At 46.7% G+C, this 26,828-nt stretch overlaps 2 protein-coding genes across 11 annotated transcripts in view; one reads left to right on the top strand and one right to left on the bottom strand.

The window, feature by feature from the left end:
• LOC149351113 (luciferin 4-monooxygenase-like) overlaps positions 1-17,536 on the top strand; it is a 34,521-nt gene extending 16,985 nt beyond the window's left edge. For 2 of the 4 annotated variants that reach the window (XM_089580369.1, XM_089580372.1), the window contains exons 7-12: positions 3,066-3,237; positions 4,365-4,465; positions 4,892-5,036; positions 5,612-5,869; positions 6,252-6,434; positions 6,783-8,583. In XM_089580369.1, the coding sequence (XP_089436495.1) occupies positions 3,066-3,237; positions 4,365-4,465; positions 4,892-5,036; positions 5,612-5,869; positions 6,252-6,385 (810 nt within the window). In that variant the 3' untranslated portion in view covers positions 6,386-6,434; positions 6,783-8,583. Of the gene's footprint in view, positions 1-3,065; positions 3,238-4,364; positions 4,466-4,891; positions 5,037-5,611; positions 5,870-6,251; positions 6,435-6,782; positions 8,584-17,204 lie in introns of those variants that run through there. The other 2 variants (XM_089580371.1, XM_089580370.1) reach the window with 2 other exon arrangements.
• The window catches only part of LOC149351112 (meckelin), a 37,541-nt gene continuing 17,410 nt past the window's right edge, over positions 6,698-26,828 (bottom strand). For 3 of the 7 annotated variants that reach the window (XM_089580365.1, XM_089580363.1, XM_089580364.1), the window contains exons 9-30: positions 26,605-26,707; positions 26,416-26,502; positions 26,221-26,283; positions 26,058-26,115; positions 25,863-25,952; positions 24,421-24,559; positions 23,910-24,018; positions 21,823-21,879; positions 18,918-19,016; positions 17,872-17,970; positions 16,563-16,649; positions 15,752-15,898; positions 14,902-15,087; positions 13,178-13,318; positions 12,749-12,829; positions 11,135-11,251; positions 9,479-9,595; positions 9,306-9,336; positions 9,080-9,168; positions 8,235-8,337; positions 7,250-7,392; positions 6,698-6,953 (exon numbers count right to left, since the gene is read on the bottom strand). In XM_089580365.1, the coding sequence (XP_089436491.1) occupies positions 6,873-6,953; positions 7,250-7,392; positions 8,235-8,337; positions 9,080-9,168; positions 9,306-9,336; positions 9,479-9,595; positions 11,135-11,251; positions 12,749-12,829; positions 13,178-13,318; positions 14,902-15,087; positions 15,752-15,898; positions 16,563-16,649; positions 17,872-17,970; positions 18,918-19,016; positions 21,823-21,879; positions 23,910-24,018; positions 24,421-24,559; positions 25,863-25,952; positions 26,058-26,115; positions 26,221-26,283; positions 26,416-26,502; positions 26,605-26,707 (2,227 nt within the window). In that variant the 3' untranslated portion in view covers positions 6,698-6,872. Of the gene's footprint in view, positions 6,954-7,249; positions 7,393-8,234; positions 8,338-9,079; positions 9,169-9,305; positions 9,337-9,478; positions 9,596-11,134; positions 11,252-12,748; positions 12,830-13,177; positions 13,319-14,901; positions 15,088-15,751; positions 15,899-16,562; positions 16,650-17,871; positions 17,971-18,917; positions 19,017-21,822; positions 21,880-23,909; positions 24,019-24,420; positions 24,560-25,862; positions 25,953-26,057; positions 26,116-26,220; positions 26,284-26,415; positions 26,503-26,604; positions 26,708-26,828 lie in introns of those variants that run through there. The other 4 variants (XR_016290520.1, XM_089580366.1, XR_016290521.1 and 1 more) reach the window with 4 other exon arrangements.

Here is a 26,828-nt window from a genome sequence, read left to right as displayed (position 1 = left end):
CGATAGTTAACGATAGTTAACTCAACGCATTCTTTTTTGCTCTTTTGACAGTTTTTTTTTTAGTTTTAACTCTGCTCTTTACTGCAATCTCTAAGTAAAATACGTCTTTGTAGCACCCTGCAACGAGTGCTCACGCAAACAAATCTTGACAGTATATATAGTAGGTGATTTATGGCTACAGGGCACATGGCCTGTAGATTTTTTTTCAGTACAAAAGCCGGAATTACGACAAAGCTAGCGGCGCCGAAACCACACGACTACGGGAGAGCGGAAGTTCTTGCGCTGTAAACAATATAGTGCGTGCGTGCGTGCGTGCGTGCGTGCGTGCGTGCGTGCGTGCGTGCGTGCGTGCGTGCGTGCGTGCGTGCGTGCGTGCGTGCGTGCGTGCGTGCGTGCGTAAACGCTACGTATCGGGAGCACTGGTAGGCCACAGAGGAGTGTGTATAATTTCAGAAACAACTGCTATGCAAGGTGGTATGGTCGGCTGCGGTATATTTCAAGCCACAGCCGGGGGTTCTTGCGTTATTACATGTTTCTTAGTGAACCGTGCTTCACAGGCTCGAAACTGAAAGTTTAAATATGTGATATATTACGTTTCCTTTTGTCATTATTCCCTACTGAATGCTTCAAAACCTCAGCTGTACTCTGCTGGAGAGCGCTGTGTCCGCCGTTAACGACGCTCAACCCTGCTGAAGACTCTTAAAGGGACTCTGCGCCGTTACTCAAGCATGAGGTCTTGATTCTTTGCATGCAAGGTACAGCCCCCGTCAAAAGTATGCAGCCAAAGGGGTTTGCTACTAAGCTGTTTAGCGTGGCTACCTAGCACATCAAGCAGTCCAAACCTTAGGAGGAGTGAGGACGCAAAGCCATTCCTCTTTCGAGAGATACTGTCGCTTAGAATCCATAACGAGGTATACTGCAGGCCTCACAAGCAAACCCCTTGGGCCGTATATTTTTGACGGGGGGTGAACATGACATTGTGGTTCCTGAGTGCGCTAAAAGATCGCCGAAATCTTAATAATTAATATTTTATTCTTTTCTAGAAATGCTAGTGTGGTAGCCAGATTGGGCGCTGCCTTTTTGATTGGATGGGCTTTCAGTTCGAACCTAGTTCCTTTAAGCTCGGGAAACAGTTCCAAAGCATGATGTCTCTAAGTGCTGTAAGCTTTTCGCATGCAACAAAAACTAAAAAGAAGCCGTGAAAGCGAACGAAAACTAGTAAGGGCAACGCTAGCTGCGACACTTTCCATTTCGCTTCAGGCTGTTGAGGCGAGCGCTGTTGTACAAATCAGACCAAGAAGGCAGCGAAGAAAAAAAAAAGCCGGTGGACACACCGTGCCCAAAAATGCGTAGAGAAAAGACGGACAGGAGGCGAGGTTGGGGGGGTTACCGTTGTTAGCCTTCCAAACCTGCCAACAACGAAATACTTTTTTTTTGCACTGGACTCTAGGACACATGAAGGATCCATTTAATCTGATTAATCGACACTGATGAATACATCTCCGTGCCCCTTCAAGCCTGTCCTGCGAGCTCGTGTCCGTCCCCAGCACGTGCCTCGGCTACTTTGCGGCGACGAGCTAGAGCCCCACAAAATGCGGCGGGTTGAACTCTGGGAGCACGCGCTATAAGGACATTGCCCGCAAACATCACGAGTCTGTGCCTACACTCTTCATAGGTATAAAAATGCCGCCACCGTCTGAAAGACGTTGAAGTAACGAGCGTTAGCTGTTCGGTAGCGCCATCTATCGTCCGTGTGATGTATTGCCACGTGATTAGGCTACTTTTCTATACCTTACGGCGAGCGGGCGCTTACTACCTTGAGGTCGGATATTTTTGACCAATTTGGGCTGAAAAAGTTTCTCGTTTCTTTGGAGGGCCATTTTTCCTTACCTCCAGGCGGTAGGTGCCCGGTCGTTATGAGGCATAAAATTTTGAGCTGCCGAGTGCTGACGACATGGCCGCCATGTTAAGCCTAACCGTAAGTAAATATTACACTAATTAGACAATATTTGTGTCTAACATGTAATACTTATCGAGCCCGTTACGAATATCCATTAGTTAGATCATGACGTTATCGGGTAGTTAATTATAAGCAATTAAATATAAGCATAACCATAAATGAATATTAACCTCATTAGTTAATTTTGGTGCCTAACCTGTTCTACTCATATAGAGGATTCCAAATGTCTAATTCGTTTTATGATGCCTCATTAATTACTAGTAAAAAGCGATTAAACATAGCCATGTGACTAGTAATTATGACGTCACAAAATCAGTGGTGTCACCAATTCTATATACTAATGACGTCACTAATCAATCAACAATTGGGTTGCTATATCGATTTACTATGGGGGCCGCCATCTTGAATTCCTGGACTTAGAAAATTTCATGCCGAAGGGAGGGGGTAGCAGACCCCAATAAATCGAGAAACGTGATGAATAAGACCTAACGCTCTTAAAAATGACAACGTTCGCACCTTGCCGCGTAATGCGGGAAACTTGGAGAAAGCAGCATCGCATATCCGCGCTGGTGACGCGCTTCGCTCTTGATGGCGGTGCAAGAATAAGCTATTCTTCCACCGCGCCCTTGATTAATACAGCGCAGATTTATGACCGAGCGTCCTCGCTCTGTCGAAACCACAAACGGTGCGCATCTTCGTATAGGGGTTACAAGTAGTTATAAGTTAAGGCGCAGGACCCCGCAGTCTCATTACAGTGGATGGGCACATTAACTGTACCGTGAAGGAAGGGATCAAGGAAAGGAAGAAAGGGACAGAGATTTAAAAAAAAACTGACAATGTTTGCGCAACTCTCTCTGAATTTGGCGATTCAAGGGCTTATGCTTTAAATTTATATTTTGTGCTGTCCTACCATGCAAGTGGACACAGCCTATGTAAGAAGCTTGTCTGAATTTTGCCATTCCGTTCAACGCACGCTAAAATGCGCACAATCGCAATTGCAAAGCATTTTATTTTCAATATAGACCCTCGTTGGTTCAGGATTAGTTTTAAAGCAGCCGCGAAATCTGTAAGTTACAGCTGCTTGAACCATGCGTATTTCTCGCAGGTTGTGTTCATGTTCGAGTTTCCGACGCACTTGAAGATGTTGCTTAGGAGCCCACTGCTGCAGGACTATGACTTGAGCAGCCTGAAAGTGGTCAGTGTTGCTGGAAGCACAGTGCCGCCAGACTTGGTGGCTGAGACGAAGGCTAAGCTAAAGGTCTTCGCTCTTGCGCAAGGTATGTGACGCGTGAGTGCATTAACCCACAGAAGTAAAAATGTAGCACTGCAGAGCATTTTTAATTCTATGCAGGTGTTTCTATGCATCGTTTTAAGGTAGGTTCGTGAAACATATGTGGGTCCGGCGTCTTTAAAAATGACGAAATAAAAAACTACTGCTTGTAGACTAGCGAAAGCAGCTACAGACTTGAATCATCCAAAGTGTATGCTTCTTTTTTTCGCAGAAAATAGGAGTTTGCTTCAATAGCCGCTTCCATTTTCCCTCCCCCTATCTCTTTCCTTAGGGCACGGTTCAGGCGCCGACTCAGAGTGAAAAAATAACCGCGCCTCTCCTTCATTTAAAACCTCCTCCTCATTCTCTTTTGCAAATAAAGTACCTAGGTGCTTTTTGTTGCAAGCGCGCTTCGCGACTGAAACTAAATTGGACCTTTGGGACGATGTAAAGCACATGCTGTAGCCATCACTCCAATGTTTTTTTCCCCCTTTTCCTGAGGTTCAGAAAAACATCTTGCACCAGCCGCTACAACAGCGTGTACGTTATCTACTCACAGCTGAATGAGGGAATGTGTTCCCTTGGTTTTAAACGAGTTTTTTTTTTTTTTGAAGAGCATTAATACACAACACACAATTTGAAAAACAAACCTTTTTTTACTCCGCATCTAAAGAGCGTATAAGGCAGAAGGATTTTTTTTTAATAGACTGTTTCAAAGTGCAGAATATGAATAAGCAGCATGTCGCATGCATCTTCTAGCTTTTAGTCAATGCCTCCCTTCAAGTGACTCGAATGTACAGTCTTTGTCAAAAATAACCAGGCTGCATGATTTGCTTCTAGCTCATACAGTGCAGCGCATACAGCTTCCCTGAAACTGAAATGGTCGTTAGAGGTAAGGACTAGGAGTCTTCTTACCTTCCAACAGCTTTCGATCTTTAGGAAAGCCACAAAGGCTCCACTATACAAGCTAGAAGCAAACCATGCAGCCTGGCTACTTTTGACAAAGACGGTACGTACACTGCAAAGGGCATTTGACCTGGCTGGGTGGTTTCTGGAGACTCTTCAAGTATTTATTAGCATTAACTCGCTACACTCTCCAGAAATGTCGGCGCATAATGACTAATATTCGCGCAGGTTACGGCCTCACCGAAAGCTTCGGCGCTGGAACGTTCACAATGGGACAAAACGCCAGCAGCGACTGCGTTGGGACGCCACACTTCATGTCCAAGCTCAAGGAAAGTAACGCGACTGCAGTGGACTGTATTATTTTCTTTTGAGAAACGTGTGCGAGCTTAGAACTTAGTAGAGCAGAACGTTGGCCAGTTGGTGTACCGACGCATTCAAGAAAACTTTGCTCAGAATAACTCAAGACGGGAGGGAGAGACGCACACACACACACGAGCGCATGTATGCTCGTGGCAGAAGCTCAAGCGGTGATGAGCATTCGGAGGCTTGCCGGATAGAGCGGCTTCGGTTAGCGCAAAGATAGTTGTAATTAGGGTAATAACAGGGCAAAGCCTTTGTCTTAGAGTGGGAACAACCTGGCTGATGGTGGTGATGATGTTGGTCTGGCTGGTACTCTGGGTCGTGGTATACGCAGCTTGTTACCAGCGCGGCTTCTGCGCGTGCGTATTCCTAACCTGATCCATGGTACTTTGCAGATCGTGGACATCACCACCGGGGAAAAATTGGGCCCTGGTCAGCGGGGAGAAATACGCATCCAGAGCCCCTGCTGCTGCATCGGTTACCTGAACAACCCGGAAGCCAGCGCTGCCCTCTACGACGAGGAGGGATTCTTAAAATCGGGTGCGGGAATGTTATCTGGCTTTTATACATCCCGCATGCCATCGAGCGAGGACCCAATTAGATCGAAAGATAGGGAAAAAGAAATGATAAGACAGCTGGGCGCTGAAGCCTGTCTTGTTATTTCTAGTCTGTCTTTCGCGCTGTTTGCTCCTTCAGTAGGACACCGTACCAACTCGCCTAGACGTCTGACAGCTAGCTCACTTTACATGTTTCAGGGGCAGGTATTTCAGTATGTGCTACTATACTTGAACGCAGAGGTCATTGGTTTTTTGAAGTTGGCCGGCTACGGCAGTATCACTCACGAAAATGCCTTGATATTGAAAGTAGTATGCTATATACTGGTCCCAGTTTTCCTGTCGCTGAGGAGCAACAAAGCACGAATCGTTTCGGCAGCTCTGTGCCTGCTGGGGGATGCGAGCACTCGAAACATCGCAATTCAGTGCATTAGCGTTGTACTTGCGAAATTCGCCCTCTTCAGAGGGCACTAGACTTGACACGTACGCGCTACAAGGGCGCACCTTTACTTCGCTGGAAGCGATCCACGCGCAGAGCACTGAGCCTGGGTTTGGGCGCAGGTGACATGGGCTACTACAACGAGCAGGGCGTGTTCTACATCACGGACCGCGTGAAGGACCTCATCAAATGCATGGACCAACAGGTGCCTCCTGCGGAGCTGGAAGGCTTGCTGCTGCAGCATGAGGCTGTGCTCGATGTCGCCGTGGTAGGCGTACCACACGATGAGTACGGCGAGGCCGCCAGGGCCTTTGTCGTTCTGCGCGAAGGCCACGAACCCAGCCAGGCGCTCAAGGACGCCCTCTTCAACATTGTGGCCGGTATGTATGCTGCTGCGCTGCCCGAATTCAGACGTGTCAGACACATACAGCTTAGGACTGGTTGGTCGGCGAACTTGTTTCCCCACGCTGGCGGTTAGCCAGCGTGTATATTCTCAACTGGTAATAACTAGTGGCTCCTTCAGCTCAGAGGCGTACTCTTATGCTTACCATTTAAAATGAATGATGCTACGAAGCCCGCATCGAAATACGGTCATTCTGTGCTCACGCAAAATATTTAACATTACGCGGTATTTTATAGACCAATAGTCGATAACTTTTTGTTACTATTCATTCCAAATATCACTACTGCTGCGAACTGTGAAGCAGGTACTTTTTAAACTAATACATGGCCCTCTGACATTCGCGGATTTGCTCGTCACAGATCAGGCAGGCTACCACAAGCACTTGCACGGTGGACTTGAGTTCGTCGCCAGCATTCCAAAGTCCTTCACGGGAAAGCCCCTTCGTTCCTCTCTCAGGGATGCCCATGCAAAGCAAGCGCAAGCGTCGCCATAGCAGTGTACGAAGCGACAGCTGCTCGCCACTCGGGGGATCATGGACCAAGGTAATTCTAGCGCACGCTACCTCGCCGCTGTTGTACAACTGTTCAGCGCTGTTCGCCGCGGCCATGTAGGTGGGCACTGGAAATAACAATATCGTGTTTTCCTTCTCGCAATGAATAATCAGCGTGTTAGCAATCTCCTTGAATGTATCTTCGATTGAGTATGACCGCTATACAAACATCGACGTACAGAGCATACACACAGTAGCATGAATGCATACGGATATAAACCACAAAAAAAATTATATCATTTAATGCTGCAGCTTCCGTTTCCTGAAATTTGTTTATTTGGATTGTTGGATTTGCTGTTTAAATAACGATACTCCGATGTCATTGACACTGCATGTACAGCAGGCGTCTGCTTCCAGCCAGAGGTCGGCATCCACACCAGCAGGTACGATGGCACCGCTGGCGTCGCCGTGCGGCCCCTGTCTCCTCTCTTCACCACAGAAACCTTTCATCTACGAGCGCCTTCTTCACCAAGTTCCGCCTACTGAGATATCGCCGCAAGCCTTCGAGCATCTGTAATGCAGAGATGCAGCAGACACGCACATTAATTCAAAACAAACAAGGAGTGAATCGAATTACCTCCAGCAGCTCTCGCAACAAAGCGCACTGACTTCTATCGGTCACTGCACGAAATGGGGTCCCAGATGAAAGACAGCACCCAGAGCGTTTCATTGCACTTTCATTTCACTGCAGCCCTCGAAAACAAGTGCAGTGACTGCTTCTGGTCAGGAACGTTAATACGCTTGGCCAGGAAGTATCAGGACCTTGGCATTCTATCGCGAAGTGACTTTCTGCCCAAAGGCGCTTACCTTGTCCACAACGTAGGTGACGGCGGCGGCGAGAACAAAGTCATTCGACACAAAATCGGCGACGCAAAACATCAGTAGGTCCCAGAGGACAAGCGTAAACTCGTGACCGTGGTAGATGACGGCGTCGAATGAATGGCCATTATCTGCAATTGCCACCAGTAAGGTTACGGATCAACCTCCGTAGGAACAAGAAAAAAATTCATTACAAAATGGCGGCCGCAACAAATGCCTTGGAAGGCACTGCATCACCGCGAGACTTAACAGCACTGGCTCCGGCTAAATGCCCATGTGGGAGTACGCGCAGATCTTAAAATTCGCGGCCTTTCAATGGCTTTGATTTGAGAGTTTTACCGACGAAGTGAGGGCGGCACTGCTTCAGGACAACACGAGACGTTCTGCACTGTTTGTCTCTGTAATTCCTCTGGGTCAGCAAATACGGAAGCATGTACAGCCATTTTCAAAAGTTTAGAGCCCAAGTGGTTTACTTCTAAGCACTGTAGTGGGGCTCTTGTAGCATCCATGGAAGTCTTGACTTCAGAAGGGTGAGGTGAAGAGCTCCCCTCACCTTGGAGAGGTTTAGAACACTCGTGTTGAATAACGAGCCACACAGCCCGGCCCCCTAAGCAAACCCCGCACGCTTTGGACTTTTCACAAATGGTGTACCTTGAGCTTAGTGTTAGCAAACGTAGCGCGGATATCTACTCATTAGTACCCAGCGAGTGCAAGACAGGAGGAGGGTTTTCACGAAACCATTCTGTTGGGCGCTCTTAACTGCGTGGCTCTGGCAACCTATTTCAATGCATGTGACGTCAGTGGAGTCGTAGCGGGTGCATTTGCTCGCTTATGATATACGGGAGTGGCGACAAGGCTGCTGGTAATTCTGGTTGCTCAGCTAGATCTTGCCCCACGAACTAGGCAATTCTGTTCGGCGAGCACTCCCATAATCCGTTTACTTCTACCCACTCCTGTGCACCAAAACTCTTACCGTTGTAAAAGAACCCGCGGTCCACAACATCGTTGAACTCAATATCAAGGAGCTTTTCGAACAGTGTCCGATCTTTCACTGTGTAGTCAATATCTTTTAGTGACTGGAATAAAAAGTTTATTCATCTGGTGAACATTCAGAAAAATATAGGATGACGCGAAGTATAAAATTTTTCATTCTGCTTTTTTTGGCATTACTACAACTCACGCTTGTCTTCTTTATCCTGCATGTATAACGGCGAAATGTAACTTTTTTGTTATTTCCTCGCTTTACCGCACTACCTCATTGTGTATGTCTTTGCCACTATGTAACTACCATGTAACTTTGAAATAAACTACTTGAAGCTGAAGGTGTACCAAGCAATACCGCGTGATGTAAATATTCCACGGGTGCTCTACAATCCCGGATTGAGAGAAACCAAAGACTGTGTTTCTATTTTTATTCTATAACGAGAGTTAGCTGTATGATGAGCTTTTTCCGAGGTAGAGGTAGACCCCAGGCAAATAGCGTCGGCGTCGCAGTATGTCGTAACAGTAAACTCCCGCACTAACATACCTCCCCCCCCCCCCCCCCCCAAAAAAAAAAATGCTGTCAAAGACTGCCTGAAACGCAAGAGATGTGCTGCCATCTCCGCTCAAGTGACTGAGGTGTCACTGGGAGTAGGTGTGCGCTAGACAAAATAAAAAGGGGGGGGGGGGGGGGGAGATGTGGGGAGCGGCTTACAGTTATCGCTATAGCTACTTTGCCCCAGGAGACGACGGAAAGTTTCGGGGAGCTTTTTTAGAAAAAACATGCAATGCACGCATCATGCACTGGAACATCCACGTACAGGAAGCAGCACTCACGTGATCAAGGAACGCGGACAGAAACTTGGTTACAACGTTGTAGATATTCACTACAGTGTCGATGTTCACTCGTGAAAGGTGACCGTCCGCTGAAAGAATGTGGCACGCAGGCGCAGGAATTCTATTTCGCCACTGGCTAAACAATGCGCCAGCGTAACGTAAACCATTGTCAAACTGTGCGCCGTGGCACAGAATAAGACTAGGTTTGTCGGGAACTGCGTCTCACCTGTTTGCATCCTGTCTGGTGCTTGAGTGTACTGAAAAGAGAAATTCGAAGACCTTGGAGCTGGCCTTTTCAAAACAGAGATAAAGGACAGAAATCACCAAGGGTGTAGGAGGGATATAATTTGTGCACCTCTAGAGCTCACAAGCACAGTCTTCGAGGTAAACGCCACCTACCGTATAAAGAGGCCTCCTCATCCGGCAGTACTGCTCGTAAATGTGACTGGGGAGCGACATCTGAAACGTCTGCTGCTCCGTGTCGGGCAGAAGTCCTCTATGGCCGCACAGGTCGTCCTGGGTACAAGATTACAGGTGCGGAAAAATGCCACGCAATTATACCCAAGCAGCGGAGGTAATCGGTGCGGGTAATCGGTCCAATATTGAAAACTTATTGGCAAAGGCCGGTCCCTCAAAGGACCAGAGGGAAACCATCCACTCGCAATATAGGGAAGATTACCTGTGCTGCTTGGGTATAATTGCATGCACTTTGCACAGGGCCCGCACTGAGAAAAATGGCTTATGATTATGAGCGAGAGCAGAGCTCATGGTTGTAGAAAGCTACGGGAATGTTTCACCTCGTGTCCCCAGCACCTTCGCAGAATGCTATCTACGCAATCCAGTTAGCCCGTTGTCATCCGGGACACCCACAAGGTAAATGTCGGCTACATGGCTCCGTACTGGCTGACATCTGGAGATATTGCAGAGAACCAGTATACTGGCTCTCTCCCGTTTTGATTCCAGCCCTGGTCACGTAAGTATCAGTTCACTCGTACCAAAACTAAGAAATGGACAAGTTGGATGGCGTTCATCCTTCCCAACACGGCGACGAAAATGTCGTTTGTGTTTGCACCTCAATCGATTTGTTTTTCTTCACGTAAGACATGATGTTGGGCTAGTCGGTTCATGGTTAGAGCGAAACAAAACTGCGCGAAGACGACGGGGCAAAAGAAAGGCACGAATACACACACACAAAGCGCAGACTTCCAACTTCACGTTGTTAGGAAGAATAAGCGTTCGCTATATATGTAGGTACAAGTTTTGAGATGCCTCGCGAGTGACCCACTTTTGGGGGAAAAATGCCCCAGAGAGCAATCCGTCAAATTCTCGGCTACATCAATCCAGCAGTGAGCCTCGTGTGTATTCAATTTTTTCTCACAATGAAGACACACAATGCCGCGCGACCTGTGGTTATTGATAGAGCGCAAGTAATTCAGGCTTTCAGAGCTCGCCTGCACTGAAGTTTCACCGTTTGTAAGGACTGCTGAACGCATGCTAGACACGCGAGGACTAAAGTTTACGTTACCGCGTTGTGCAAGCGTGATACACTACCGACACGGCGCTTTTTTCGATCGGAATCAACATTCAATGGCATACTGAATCACGAAAGAGGCACACTGGGGGGGAGGTGGGGGGGGGGGGGGGGGCGCAGTGAGTTGCCCGAAATTTGAGATACGCTCGAACCTACTCCAGGCAGCAATACAGAAGCACCTCTGCGTCATCTGTAGAAAACACGGTCATGCATTTCTCCTCTTCACTGCCGAAGAGTTGGGCAGCTCGCACTAGCCACTCAGTGTCCACTCACCGTCTTCCCGGTCTCCTCTGCCCTCGATGCTGCACCAAATGCGATACCCCTTTGAAAAAGCCGGTGTTGTTAGCGTTAAATGGCGGCATAAGACAAGTGTAGGCACAGTGCGCCTTCTATCACGTCGACGAAGCCGCAGGCACTCACTCCCGCCTTGTGGGGTGAAAGAACGTTTCAATCGCGCAGGACTGATAATGCTAAGGGCGGGCATATGCACCATGCTTTTGGTTTAAAGATGTTACTCAACCTACCTCTTCTCTGCGCAGCAGTTCATGCATCTCTTTCATAGAAACGTCGGCATGACCCTGAGCTGATCTTCCATGAATGTAGTAGCCAAACTTGGGCTGAACAAATATGACCACACTGATCTGGAGACGTGAAAGAGAACAACGAAGAATTCTTGACATATAGTACTAGCAGTAAAAACATTTATTGCAGTGAGGAAGAATTAGGGCATAGGTCAGATTTAGCACAGCATATATCACCAGCGCTACCGAGAGGAGTCAGTGCGCATGAGCAGATAGCTTCAACGCATCAGGTGCGCACTCGCGCTCAAGACTTGTGCATACACAGAGTTGGGGGGGGGGGGGGGGGGGGGGGGTCACTAGGCTTGTTATGAAACAGGTATTCAGTTTTTTTCGAGCAAGCCGATTTTACCAAAAGCCTGTGCACTTATAGTTTTACAGCCTCATTACACTGGAACTGCGCATGTAATGCGAAGGCAAGATAACCGCTAATCCTTAAGGGTAACGGAGTGGATTCCAAGAGAGGGCAAGCGTAGCAGGGGTCCACATAACTAGGTGGGCGGATGAGATTTGGCGAAGGACATGATTAATAGGAGAGAAGGGAGAGGCCGTTGCCATGCAGTGGACATAGTCAGGTTGATGATGATGATGATGATGACATTAGAAATTAAAGAACGTGCGACGAGCCGATTAAATTTAAATGAAGCAAGGGAACAGTGCAGAACATTGTCTTGCATTTTACAGGTTAAAACAAAACAACAACGAAAGCTATCGTCATTTCCAAAAACCTATTTCCAAAAACCGGAGTTTAAGAAATATATCAAATCGTATTTGTTAAAAAAACCCATTTCTTTTCTTCAATAAGACATTGTTTGTATTAATTAATTTTTGGTGTAATCAAGGTGTATATATATTATCACAGTACGGTGTGCTAAGTGTCTGTAATCTATGTGTGCGTGTGTTTGCAATTACATGAGTTTTGCAGAGTGCCGAGATGTGCATCTAGCGTTTCTTTTTTCCCTTAAATTCCACTAAGTGTTGTCTAATTCCGTATTTATATGTTCACTCTTATATGTTGAAATATTTATATGTTCAAATGTGTTTTTGTAATTGAGAACTGTTTCCCTGTCTATCTTTTCTTTGTGCACTGAAATGCCGAATTGTGTTACCTGGGGCAGGAGCCTCTGTCAGGCTATGAGCCTTTAGCTCCTGCTCCTTTTTTCTCTGTTGTGAGAAAATGAAATAAAGAAAGAAAGACGTGAATCAAGGGAGCAAAATATGTGCAGTCTTTGCCAAAAGTAACCCGGCACAGGTGGTTTGTTAAATAGCCGCGTAGCGAAGCACTCATGGCAGCCCTTAAGCTCTGATTCTGTGTAAAGAAAGGCGAGACCTTGTTCTTACATTATGGCACTGTTCGGTCTTTAGGGCTGCTGTAAATGCTCCGTTATACGTTTGAGAAGCAACAACCTGTTGCTCGGTTACTTTTGGCAAAGAATGTATACCTTTTTGGTGAACAGTGCTTATACAGGATGGAGCAGAAGTACAGGCACAACACGACACGATCATGCACCAACCAGCCCCACTGTCTACCTTGTTAAATACATACTTTGGACTGCTTACATTGCTCACGGAACAAAGGTCGACAAAGTGCTGAAGCTTGTCTTCGTAGAAACGTTCGTAGATGAACTTCTGCAGAACTACCTGAAAATGAAATATTTGTGCCTGTAAGGTGCTTTCACTTTTCACTCGAGACCAAATCGGAAAAAAAATACGTGGCCTGTCAGGCAATGTCAAAGCATGAGCGTTGTGAAAAAAAATGCCAAGGTGACCACGGCATTCCACAAGGAGAAAATTTGTCTCGAAGATTGAACTTGGCCTCATCGAACAGCCATAGGGAACGCAGAAGGGCCGCGGAGAAATGTCACTGGAGCGTCTACGCATTGTCAACAAAGTTGGCTTACAGCAAGGACAGTGCACAGAGGGTGCGTTACCGAGGAGTGTGGGTAGCAAGTAAGCCAGGCGCTGAGCGGCACCTCCATCAGCACCCACCTGGAGCAGCGCAGTGAGCAGGTACAGGGACGCGGCAAGGGCGAACCGGCAGGCGGCGCTAAAGGGGATGCTGGCGTTCTTCACGCTCCTCGCGTAGTAGCTCTCGGGGCTAGCAAGGGCTACGTATTCTAGTCCCAGGCCCTGCACCAAAAGAACGCGACACCAAGCGCATCTTTAACTACAGGAAAAGGGAAGCCAGTCCCTGTTCTCGGAGCACCTTGGGTGTGATTGGCTGCCATCCACAGTGTTAGATCGCAGCACGGCAAGAACGGGACGCAAGCGCTGAAACAGACTCATGACCAGTGCTGGAATTGGGTCCACCACATGCTGCGATACAATACAGTAAACATATGCGGCAACTAGCTAACGAGCCTTTCATTACCGCCTTGCCTTCAGACTTCTTTTGCCGCTGACTTTGCCCGCATCCGTTCTGCTGGCATGCCTAGTTTCCCCTCTGTTCATCCTTTTTGCTGGCAGGACATTTGGCACACAGGAGATGGTTACGTGGCTGGCGCTGCGCATTTGTAACTGCGCTGGACCTGTTTTAGCATCACATGGAAACCCCCTACCACGGGCATAGAACGTACAGCCTAACGGAAGAGCATCGAAGACAGTCTCCCTGGCAGAAGCGCAAGGCGGGTTTTCGCTTCATCCTTTGGTTTGCCTGTCCAGAAGTCACGCCAGCCGGAAAGCCGAGGAACTCAGCATATGTGTGGGTGTCACTGCTCCCGCAGCAAAATAGCAGCCGAGCATCGTATCGGAGCCCTGGGTGGGTACAGAACAGCAGAAGCCTACTCATGCGCGCCGTATCAGGGTATGAGGGACAAGGCTGCTGCAGAAGGTCAGCGTCAGAATAAGCGCCTTCATTGCGGAACTAGCCGTCTTTTGAGAATTAACTTTACAGTGAGCGGCATGCACCGGCACATATACGGGTGTTTCACGTCCCTTGAATACAGCGTTCGTGTAAACGCGGCATGTTGTGCGAAAATAGAACTCAACAATAATTGCTGACCATCGCCTGGTGCACTTCGAAGTCGACTTACTAAATGATCTAAAGGAAGAGCAAAAAATGATTACATTTTAATCACTGGGCACGCGAAAAGTTTCAACCAGGAATTCGTACAGACCCGCCCCACAAGAAAGTCCCCCTTAGAACCATTTTTGTGACACGGAAAAATGCGTTTTGCGCTCCGGGCACAGAGCAAGAAAATCAAAATGTATGTGAGCTCCTGATTTCAGAATCCTGCATTTGGCGGCGCACTCTACTCTCCGGTCCCACAGCGCGTCCGGGCTAGCACAAACGCAGTTGGTGTGTGGAAACATTTTGTGCACTCAATTCTATGAGCAAAAACTGTATTTCAGAAGGGACCATCCTTTTCTGAAATTTCGCAGTGTAGTGTTTCTCTTCATGCCTTAAACTCTTTTGCCGAAAACTTTTCAAGTAGTTTCAATGATCTCAACTGACCTATTTTTTTTCTCAGTTAAACTAAAGACGACAAAACGCGATCGCCAAGAATACTAGTACTTTATTTTCATTTTCACTCAATGAGCTACCATGTCTTTAGACCTTGGTTCTAGTTAGCTGGAATACCCCGCGTACAGTGCTGACGAACGCAGCTAGCGGCAGCCAAATGTGGAAATGACACCGCCCTGTTCGAGAGATTAAAAACCGCGATGGCTATGCTGTCCAGACACCGCCATCGCGCGCTGTGGTCCTCACTCGCCTTGAGCAGCAGGAGCAGCGCGAGCAGCTGCAGGGAGAGAGACACCCTGCGATGGCACTGCAGCTCGCACCACTCGTTGGCCACGAAGTACGAGCGCCAAATGCTGACCGCCGTGCCCGATTCCCCGCCGCCCTTCAGGTCGGTGGCCACGCTGATGCTGCTGCCCGCATCACTGGATCCAGTAGCCTGCAAGCGCCCACGTAACGCTACGTTACTCAGAGAGCTCACGACCTGCGTGAAGCGCAGGGCATCCCGCTTCTGATCAGTCGCAGGATTTGGCTCACCAAAAAAGTCCAAGAAAGAAACCTGGCTCGGCAGCCTTGGAGAACTCACGCATGCAGGGCGTACGCGTACTTTATTACCACGGCACTTCCATCAGGTATACCAGGCTCACTTACTTCGTTCAAAACAAGCATAAGAACAAAAATAAAAAGTTCAAAGTTTTAGTTTTCAAAGTTTCAAAAAGTTTTAGTTTTGAAGTTTTCAAAGGGCTTAAACAGCTCCGTCAACATTAACACAACAATGGGCAGCGGCCACTGTATGTCAGATGATGCTCCCATAGGACAACAGAAACCGAGCTGAAGGGCAAAGCCTAACTTTTGTAAATTTCAATTCTTCGCTTCCACTGTGAATTTATAACAAATTATTTCGGCGCAGCATCATTTATAAAGTGTTCTGTAGTCCCCAGGACGTTTTTTGTGGCCGACGAAGGGGTGGTACTGGTTGGTCCCCTTCAATCGATGATGAATGATAGTATAGTCTGTTGATTCTCTGTGCAAGTGGGTACATACGAACAAATACGGCTTCCTCTGGCTTTATACGTTACTAAGGCACTGCCTTGCCCTCCTACCTGCGATGCGTCTCCAGCCACTGAAAGTCGCGAGGTGTCTTTCCGCCCAGGACGCGGAATGCGTGCCATGGCGTGGGGCCTCTCCCAGTCGAGGAAGAAAATGTCCGCGCTGCTCTGGAGGAACACGATGTGTAGCAGGTAGAAGGTCTGATGCAGCGAGCGAATTAAAAGAAATAAAAGCAGATCCATCCAATTATCGCGATCAGTGGCTTTGCAGCAATGTTGTAAATAATTCTAAAATGTGCAGCATTCAAGAGTGACACATTCACAACCTGGTTAAGCTTCAGCGCAGGCACCAAGGAGAGGCAGAGAAGTACACACTATAATATGCCCTAACTTTCAAGTGAACATTTAATCGGTTCTTCCACCGAGACAAAGTAAAGAAAACGTGCATGTGCAATATCCACCCACTCACAACACGTCAGAGCAGTTTCGAAAAGCGCCGTGAAAAGACTGGTGAAACTCGGCTAAGACAAGCGAAATGGGGCTCAGACAGAGCAAATGCTTTCACTCTAGCAATGGTACTTCCTCTCTACAAGAACATCTACACATTCGCCGACAGTGAAGAACGCTCGAATGCATTGGAAAAATATATGGCACGCGACAAACGAAGTTCCAAGTTAATTACACCCGCCTGACACACTCCGCTGAATGACCTCAAATGGTGCGCATTCCTTGATAACTTGCAAAAACTGACAATGACACATAAATGAAAAAGAGGGCTAAAATGGGGCCGCTCTGCTGTCTAAATGAAGCTAGGAGCTTGATGGAATTTCCACTACTTGCTACTGAAACGCAGAGATCGATTTACCTTCATGACAAATGCAAAGATGATGTACAATTTGATGTCCTTTTCCTGGTGGGGACTTGGCAGCAGCATGTGAACGACGTCTTGGAACTGTAGTAAACCGCACATCGCAAAAAACGTCACGCTGAGAAATGACCTATGAAACAACATTAAAAAAATGGGAAAAACTTGAGGGAGACCGACAAACACCTAATGCACCTAAACTGAACGATCACAAAAATAAAAACTGCAAAAGAATGAAGATAGGATTAAGCGAATTACCCACCACGGTGACTCAGTAGCTAGGGCATTTTGCTCCTCACCACACTGTCGCGGGTTCGATTCCCGGCTGAGGAAGCCGCATTTCGATGAGGGCGAAATGCAGAAACGACCAAATGCTGTGCGGTGTCAGTGCATGTTGAAGGGAAACTGAACAGATTATAGAATTCGGCGACCTTCAAGGGTTTATCTGCGCCTTTGTCTTTGGAACGAAAAAATTTGTTAACGGACGGCTGATTTTAGAAAGCATACAAATTCGGCACCGCCGGATTACGGAATTTGGCAAGATAAAAGCAATCTGCTAGGCCGGAAGCTGTTTATTTGTCAGGTTAACAAAGCTGCCTCAGCCTTCAGTTATATACTTCTTTCTTGCCATTTTTTTTTCAGGAGGCGGACAGATCAAGAGTAGAACTGGAAGCCAGTCGCACTCCTTCAAAGCTGCACAGTAGCAAAGAACTGAAGCTACTGGGGACACGCGCGATTATTTCATGTCTCGCAAGCTGTTCAACAACAGGCCCGACACTACACATCGAAGCACAAGAAATCGATACCCCTTCTGTTTTGACCGCAACCGAATAAGCACACACTCCGAAAACTGCCCCTACAAGATGTCTAGAAGGATAACGGCGCCTTCGCGTTCACCTGCCAAACCGTCAGGACAGCCCACGGGTAAAACGCGCCTAGTTCGGAAAAGCCAAGTTGCAGAGCCGTCCTGCGGAACCTAAAGTTGGATATGTAGCAATAATAAACTGACATTCACTTTTAACACTTGCACTATTAGAAGTTGCATTGTAATCTAACTAGTAGTGTCGTTTCCTGTTGCCAAACGAAGACAGGCGAGGAAATGTGGTTTGGTTTGGTTTATGGGGTTTAACGTCCCAAAGCGACTAAGGCTATGAGAGACGCCGTAGTGAAGGGCTCCGGAAATTTCGACCACCTGGGGTTCTTTAACGTGCACTGACATCGCACAGTACACGGGCCTCTAGAATTTATCAAGTTACTGCGTAGCTTTGATCCCGCGTAAAACTTAAATAGGTTGGCAATAACTACTTACCTTAAACATCAAAAGCCAGTTAAGACATGTGCACAGAACCACGATTAGGAAAATGCTGGACAGGCTGGAACACGTGTATGTAATGAGCTTGACCAGAGTCTGTGGGCAGAAAACAAACAGCTCTGAACATATCGCATTTGACACCGACTGCAAAATGCGCCCACATTGGGCGCGCATATTCACGGGGATTTATTGCAGTGCTTTTTTTTTAGACTTTACCATTCGGGATCTGAAAGTTTGCCAATATGCTATCTTGCCTTTGAAGTATTGGCGCACTCACCAGATAATCGGTTAAGGTCTAGTTCTGTAATAGTCGGTCATGCCCGCAGCGATGCTTAAAGGGACATTCCGGGGGTTTTTCGAATATTTAGAGTCAATAGCCGCATCACATTCCTCAGAATCCCCTATCTTCGCCACAACAAACCGTTTTTCACAATACCGAGTGGAGCCGTTTTAGAACAGCCAAAACTGAAAACCAAAACCGAAACTTAGTCCTTGGCCAAGGACGATGCTTTTCGTGACCCGGCGATAACACCACAAACATTGCAAAAAAACTCGTACGCGCGTTGAATGGTCGAAGCAGCGACTGAAAACGATGAGTTTTTCAGAAAACGTCTGAGACAACGTAATAAAACCTGAATTACAGGTTAACACAGCGAGGAGCGGATAATGTTTGTGACGTCACAAATGCAGTGTTGTCCGCACAAATCAGCTGAACTGAAGCCACAAAAATGGTAAATTTTAAAATAGATTTGCGCCGGAATGGAATATCGCATGGCTGCCAAATTTCGTGGAAGTAATCACGAACGACGGAAAAACCTACAGTATGCTTTTCATTGCAATACCGTAACCTATAAAAACCCCCGAAGTTGCCCTTTAATTTAGATAACCCTACTATTAATGCAGGTCACAGGTAAAAAAAAAATATACGAAATTAAGAAGAACTGACATAATCAAGTATTTATAGCCAACAGCCTTGAAAAAAGCAGCGCATCGCATTCATCACCACAAAAGCAGAAGGCATAAGCAGACAATATGACACGCACCACAACATTGATTGAGACTCTCCCAGATCTTCGAGTCCAACTCCAGGTCTGAATGCAAGCCCACAAAACGGCCAGGGCACTGAGGACGCCCAGCGCAATCTGCGACAACGAAATTAGGCCATGAGTTACGGTAAAGCGGTCACCACATTTTACGCCAAGTTGAAACTCCAGGTACATTGAATTTCGGATCACTGACACTGCTTTTCCAATTATCCTCATGCGCTAAAATTTCCAAGTAAATTTTAATAATAATTAACAGAACATAGTGGTTGTACGCGCTCCTTTTAAATATAAAAACGGCATCGCAACACTTCCAAAACCACTCTGCTGTGCCTCATTATCACCGTCAAGAACTTGTGACAAGATATATTAGTTCACTTGATTCTTTGATACGCCAGCTTAACCAAGCTGCCCGACGGTATTTCTAAAAAACTTTTTTTTTTTTTTCAAAAAGGAGTTAGATAGATCGACCTGTCATGCGTGCGCTCCTAAAGAATTGGTCACCGCACCCCCCCCCCCCCCCCCCCCCCCCCCCGCCTTTAGATACGTGCCTGATTGGGCCCAATGTGTATTAATGTCGCGTTAATATATGGACAACGATGACAACAAAACCTTGACGGCACCAACCAGACCTTTGCTTTCCTGCGTTCTCAGTGCAGGACACGAGTGGATCATAGCGGAAAAGTGCAAATGCTTGAGTGATGGCTTTCTTCTTGTAGTTTCAAGCTTTACAGTTACAAGGTGGCCACTCATGCGCCTTGTCATTTGCCGTATTGCATGAAAAGTTGCGAAGAAAACTCTTTGCGGTTCGTGCTACGTTGAAAGCCTCATTCAGCAGCTGTCAGCCGGCTGAGTGCAGATACGTTCTACCGAGTCGTAGGATTTATATTATTCATTTATTTATTGATTGATACTGTGTCCTTGGTTCCAAGACCTTTGCAGTGTGGATATAAAAAATTTGAAACAAAATGTGCAAAAGTCATGTCTACATGACTGAAGACGCATAAGGTTACTCGTTATGTAGAAAGGCACGCAATAGTTCAAATGTGACACAACACACAAAAGGCAATGATAAGAATACAAAATAACTTTACTCGCTACATGAAGACAGGTGTGATCGAAGATAATGAGCGTTGGGTTACAATCACGTTAGAAGGATGATTCTATTCATTAATACCTCGAGGAAAACATAAAAACTTGAAGCAATTCTTTCTAGAAGTTAATGGCGTTGCTGTCAGCGAGTGTCGTTGTCGTGTAGCATAATCAGTGAAAAAAAGGTAGAATGCGTGATGTATTAATGTTATAGTGTTCATTTATAAGCAGAAAGAAAAATTTTAAGCGGCAAGTTCGGCTCTGGCAATCCACTTCGCTTGAAAAGTTCAGTAATCGAAGTGCGGCCGTGTGAGTTATAAATAAATCTAACAGGCCTTCTCTGTACATTTCTACTTTAACAATATTTCTCTCAGTAAAGGGACCCCATATGACTATCGCATATTCTAACATTGGTCGAAGGATCGCAATGTAGGCAAGGAAACGCACATCGGGTGCAGCAAATTTTAGAGAGCGTCTGAAGAAGAACAGTTTTCGGAGGCAGTTAGCTGTTACAGTGTCGACAGGTTTGTTACACAAGAGAGTGTTAGTAATCCAGAGGCCAAGGTATTCGCACTCGGTTACTTCTGAGAGAACAACGTTGCCCGCATATCAGCTATACAATAACCGATTGTTTTTTAGTTATATCCTAATAAAGACTGATAATTTCCATTTTTCATTCATTAGACCATGTGAGAACCTTTTTAAAGTCATGATTCAGCCTAAGTTTATCGCCAACGGAAGAATTTTTTTCGTACAGCAAGCATTCGTCAGCATAGAGCCTAATACCAACCGAAATATTTCTAACAATGTCATTTATATAAAGCGGAAACAAGCGCACCAAGAACCGACCCTTTGGGGACGCCAGACCCAACGAGCACCTTATCTGAATAGGCCGAATTTACCGCAACAAATTGATATTGGTTAGTCAAATAACCTCTTATCCAGGTGAGCAGTTTGTTATTTTGCAGAATGTAACCTAGTTTATAAAGCAATTTGTTGTGTGAGGCTTTATTTAATGCCTTACGGAAATCCGTGAAAATTGCCCTGTTTGTTTCCCCTTATTTGCGCCTGCCGCAGAGTGATAAATGGTATCGACAAGTTGTGCACTGGTTGAAAATCCTCGCCTATGCAAGTTGGTAAGTAAGTTATGTACCTCAATAAAAGCCGTTATATGTTCATGAATGATATGCGGACAATCGTAGTAGGACATGAGATCGCGCTCCCTATAAAATACTAGACGCTGAAAACTGCAACAATTTCTTTTTAAGGTAATGTCGACTAGGATAATGTACTTGAAGCGCCCAAGGTTTTGTCTAACTACCGCTGCAGTGCTCACCATTACACACGTTAGCCGACCTAGCTATGGACCGTAATTTTTTTTCCTGAGAATTTTTTTCTTCATGATTCGTTGTTACGGACGACTCGCTTTATCGGCAGTTTTGAGCAGGAACCAAAATGCCCATATTAACGAGGCACGACTGTATACCTGTCGAGCGTCCGTACTGCGTTCTTCAGCTTTCCCGGGCGTTAGGAGTCAGCGAGATAATGTGAAGCGGCCGCCCCCTTTGTAAGGCCTCCGTAAAAATCCGTTGCAACCTCTGCACGTATCCTACACACTCGGAAAGTTACCGAACCAGTATTTATTTCACTCAATACACCTGCCATTTGCTACTCTTGCGCTGTTCCCAACGGCGACGCATTTGAAACGACAGAGATGGCCTTACTCAGCTTACTCTTCGGCTTGCAGCTTCCTGCAGACCGAAAACGCTGCGAGAACATAAACGGAGCATATAAGCAAGACGGGCGAACTCACCGGCATGTCTTGGGCAGCCTGGCTATAGTCGGACGAATACGTGATTGAGAATGAGAGCTGAAGAAGACAACAAATAGGGTTAATGTAGCATCGACTTCAACAATACATCTTAACGTGTGCGCCACAAAGCATTAGCCATGGGCGTCCGGAGGGAGGGGGCAAGGGGGGGCGGTTGCACCCCCCTGGAAAATCACTCACTCGAACCGTGAGTGATGGCCGCACACCAGGGGCGGTGGTGCGCTCAGTCAGAAGGGTAAAAGCAGCCCCGCATGGTCACATCTGCGAAATGCCGCGTCCGGGCGTGCGTCGTTCCGCCGTTTTCAAACCACGCCATCGTTAGCTCTACTGAAGGGCGACCTGTTCCTGCTTGAGATGGGTGTCTGTTTCTTTGATCTCTAGAGAGATAGCGACACGGAGGCAGACAGTGCACGGGGCATCTTGTTTTCGCCTATGTCGTTACGCCGGTCACCGATGAATTCTTAAGGAGGGAAGGACAAATCAGCCGTGTCCACCCCCGCTTTGTCGGGCTGCTCAGGGGCAAGCGGGCGATGAGTTGGCGCCGCCGCCGCTCGCTGTCTCCTCCGATCCACGTGTAGCGCAGTTCGGTAGAAGCGCCGCTTTCAGAATCTCCGGCAAAGGGGATTAGCTGCTTTTGTTCACGGCGACGCAGTCTCCCGAGGCGCCCCCACACCAGCGTTCTTTGCGTCTTCTGTGAAAACCAGCGCCTTTGGTCAACGCAGCCCGATGGCGCCTGCCTGGCTCGCCTGTCACCTCTGGCTGGGCCTCAAATCACAACAGCGCCCATGTACTGTGCGTGTCAGTGCATGGTAAAGAGACCCAGGTGGTCGACATTACCCGGAACTCTGTACTACTCCATCCCTCATAGCCTGAGTCGTTTTGGGGCTCTGAACCCCATAAAAACACAAAAACAAATTTTCCGACCGGAGTGGCGAGTGTCCCTTCCCCTCGGAAGTTGCGCGGCGTTCCTTTCACCCCCAAAGTGCGCATTCGGGGATACTGCGGCAAGTAAGCCCTCGCACGTGTGCGCGCCTCTGTGTTTGTGCTTGGGTGTTTTTAGTGGCCGGTTGTCAGCGAAGCTGAGAACAACCAAGACAGCGGACGAGAAAACGACGAGCGGCGAGCAGTGTGTGTGGGGTTGCTCGACTGTGCGGATGCGCAAGCAAGATGGAGCGAGGTGTATGAAGCTGCGAGCGTGCATTTATCTTGTAAATAAGTTTTCGTTGTATATATAGTCATCTTTTGTTTTCAACGTACGCGTTCAACAGTTTTTCCAATCAATGTGTATGATGAGTGTGCACCGAGAGCGTGTAATGAAGCACAGAAGTGAATTTATCACACGTGTAATTACGCAATTCGCCCAGAAAAATCCGAGGCGCCTACAGTTGCTGTTCAAGGAAGACTGACTGAGTGACTTTAGTTGCGTGTTTGCGAACATATTGTGCTGTGTGCTGGTCATCAATCCGGGTGAGTCGAGAACCCGTATGCAGGAAGACTGAGCACTCTTCTCCACGAAGTGATATAGCATCTTTTTGCATTTTTTATTAATTTTAGTTGTTTCTTCGTTGATAAACTCCAATGTACCTCTCCTAGCCGCGCTTTAATTTGCTGTTTGTAATTTTTCTTTCATGTGTGCATTTTGTTTAATTTTTATTTATATATAAATAAATAAATTTACTCCGCAAATAGCGCCTTTTTGCTACGAACATACCCCCCCCCCCCCCCGGGGCACCAACGGGGCCCCCCCCTGCAAAAAATTCTGCGGACGCCCTTGGCATTAGCCCCACCAAAGCAAGAAATGATACATATCCACCTATGACAGCTGACAACTGTTCCTGATATTTGCGGAGTAGAGTGAATTTAGTCTAACAATTCACACTGGGCACACAAGATAGTAAATTCTAATCAGGTGTAATTAGTAGCTGAAAAGAGTAAACATATTCTGCATACTATAGTGTCGCGAAATGCAAGGCAATCTTTCGTAGCCCGTTCTCATCAGACGTCAGATTTTCTCTAGCCTCCAAGGTAACAAGACCTATGCCTTCCGGAGTCATCTCGCTGTCACTCACAGGTAGCTTGGCATCCTGCTCGTAGGCATCCCCGGAAGCCTCGGCGTATCTGACGGTAATGAGAGGCGGGTGAATAGAGCCGGGCTTCCCTTTCTTGTGGAGAGTGATGCTGCACGTAAAAGATGCGGCGACGATTACTGGATGATAGGCAGCAAAATGCCGCAAGGAGTACAGCATGGCTGAAGAAAGAAAGAACCACTCAGTGCTGACAACAAATGCTCCTGAAGGTTCAAATTAAAAGACTGCGTGCAGGTACTGCGTTTTCAACGAGCTTAATAAAATTCTTGCGTTCACGTCGTGCATTTCGTGCTGAAAATGAGAGGCGCACATTTACTAGCCTAGGATATTTAAGGTGTCCTACAGCGTCCGCGGAGACCGTCTGTTCTCTATTATATTTTCTGGTGGTGGCATTCCTGCACGTCCACACTTAGCACAACCATCGTCCGGCACTTTTCGGTTCGCGCAGGCGCTCAAGCAATAACTGACCGGTGCGTAGCCTACGTGTACTTACTGGATGTTGATTTTTTCTGCATAGCGAAAAAACTTGGCTGAAGGCCGCACGTTTCGGGAGGAGCTGGCACTTTCTGCTCCGGTGACAGGATCAACCAAGAAAAACCTCCTGACCAGCTGCCAAGACAATGCACCGTCCTCTGAAAACAGCCGCCAACGAAAACTGCGATGCGAACTTGGAAGAGTTCAATTAATGGCGAACCTACTCGACAATCTCGACAGAAAACAACGAAGGTACCAAGTGTTTCCCCTTAGATGTTCTGCAATTTTTAAAAATAGCCTTTTTGAGTTAGAAGAGCTCTTTTTTCGGCAAAGCATTTTCAGCGATGTAGCGCATCAGAATCCAGCTAAAGCATGATGACTAGTAGACTGGCTAACTAATGTTGAATAATTAAGTTTTTAACTATTAATGTTCGTCTCCTTATTTACTGAAGGTGTGTGGCCCGCCGTAAGTAATACCCATATCGTCAGGTGGTGGTGAGAGCGTCGTAGGCAATAGACGAGGCGATGGACGTGACACTAGGACGCACTCTTTGACTGGCTGACTTGCGCCCACAAAGAACTGAACTCGGCGGCGGCGGCGACAGCAACAAACGTGCTCGGCGGTCGTCGATGGACAGAATGCCCATCGCCCTCGGCCGCGCTCATTTTAAAGCCGGCTAAGGACGTTCGAGATAACTCGCCAAAAGGAGATGCAGCAATCTCGAACAATGTGGAAGCAGTTGCCTGTGATTGCGATCACTCGACAAAACTGGTCGCATCTCGCCTCACAAAGTTGTAAAGCCGAATGCCGGCGGCTTCCAGCATGAACAAATAAAAGTACAAGACATTGTATCAGTTTTTAGAAGCTCGAAAACTGCAGTTACCCTGGGCGCTGTGGCCCAACAAATTTTGGCTATATCGACGAGTTACGTGCGCTGCAGGGGTTGCTTTGCCTGCAAGCTTTTCGAAAGAGCATCTATTTTGGTGTGATGTAAGCAAAATTTGTTGGCCCACAGCGCCGACGGTAACTGCGTCTCAGAAATTATAAAAACTGATATGGATATTACCTACAGTGGGCTACACGCCTCTCAATAGTTAAGGAGACTATAAAAGTAATAGTTAAAAAGGTGACTATTCGATATTAGTTAACCACCCTACCAGTTATCACGTTTTAGCTGCATTCTGATGTACTACACCGCTGAAAATGCTATGCCGAAAAAAGCGCTCTCTAACTCAAAAAGCCTACATTTAAAAATTGCAAAACATCATAGGTGAAACACCTGGTGCATGGTTACTCGTATGCAAGATGATAGGAAACTTAGTAAGCACCCACTGTCTCAAAATTTCTAAAAGAAATTAAAAAAAAACTGCTTTCCCCGTTAGCTCCCATCCAGATAGAAGGTTTCAATAATCACACGTTTATGGTTGCCCAAAGGGGCCATACGCTCTCCTCTGGCTTACCACTGTGCCTCCTTGAGTTCTTTTCTAAGTTCTCAATTTTCACAGGAACCGGATAGATCTTCTTTATACCGTTCTGTCTGCTCTCTAAGACTGCGGAATAAGAAAAAGGAATAAAAGCACGGAACAATAAGGAAGTCTGTTGGTACAGAATCTAAACCAATAAAGTCCAAACGTAAAGAGACATACTGGACTTACAAACGTCATAAAACACAAGCTTTGACTCATCCCAAAGGCCTCTTGTTGGCTTTTGGCACTGAAGTGAAAAAAAAAAATTTAATGGCTGTAAAACCTCTTCAGACGTTCCTGTTCCTCCAAAGAAAGGAAAGAAACCAGGGTAAACGATGGGCACAACACCCACCTCTTCAGTAAACGTCGTTCCAAATCGAAGTATATCCTTATTCGCCAGGGAAGTATCGCACAGCTAGGCAAGAGATAAACAGTCTGTAAGTTATCCGGAAAACACAGCTTTTAATGCAGACTCACTCAAATTTCGGCACACCGCCACGTACTTACTTTATGTGGCAACTAAAAAAAATCGGGAGCTTGTGCTTACACTGAGTTCCCGAATCTTCAACGGTCCTATAGCAATTAGCTTCCCTGTGAGGCTGTACTTGGCAACGATAAAGTGAAGGTACGAAGACTGAAATCAAAGACCATAATGTAGACGTTAATCCGGACGCTAATAATTCAAATACACTAGAATGACTGATGCAAAACTCCTGCCAAGCAATAGCTTGCTTACATTCTTCCAATGCTTTATAGTGAACTGGTTTGGAACGTCTGTCCTTGAAATAATGAGGTTGGCATCATCATCCAAATAAAAGAGCCAGGGCAGGCCTTGGTTGCTGCGATTATTAATAGCAAACATACATGCAAGCACGCATTTTTTTCAACAGATGCAAAAAGTATGGTGCAAATCATTGTGTAAAGGGTGGTGCACACTATAGAACATTGTGTTCCCAGAAA

This window comes from Amblyomma mixtum, chromosome 3 (assembly GCF_055824585.1).
Source record: "Amblyomma mixtum isolate Tamu chromosome 3, ASM5582458v1, whole genome shotgun sequence".
Taxonomy (NCBI): Eukaryota; Metazoa; Arthropoda; class Arachnida; order Ixodida; family Ixodidae; genus Amblyomma; species Amblyomma mixtum.
This window is presented reverse-complemented; position numbering and strand designations above follow the sequence as displayed.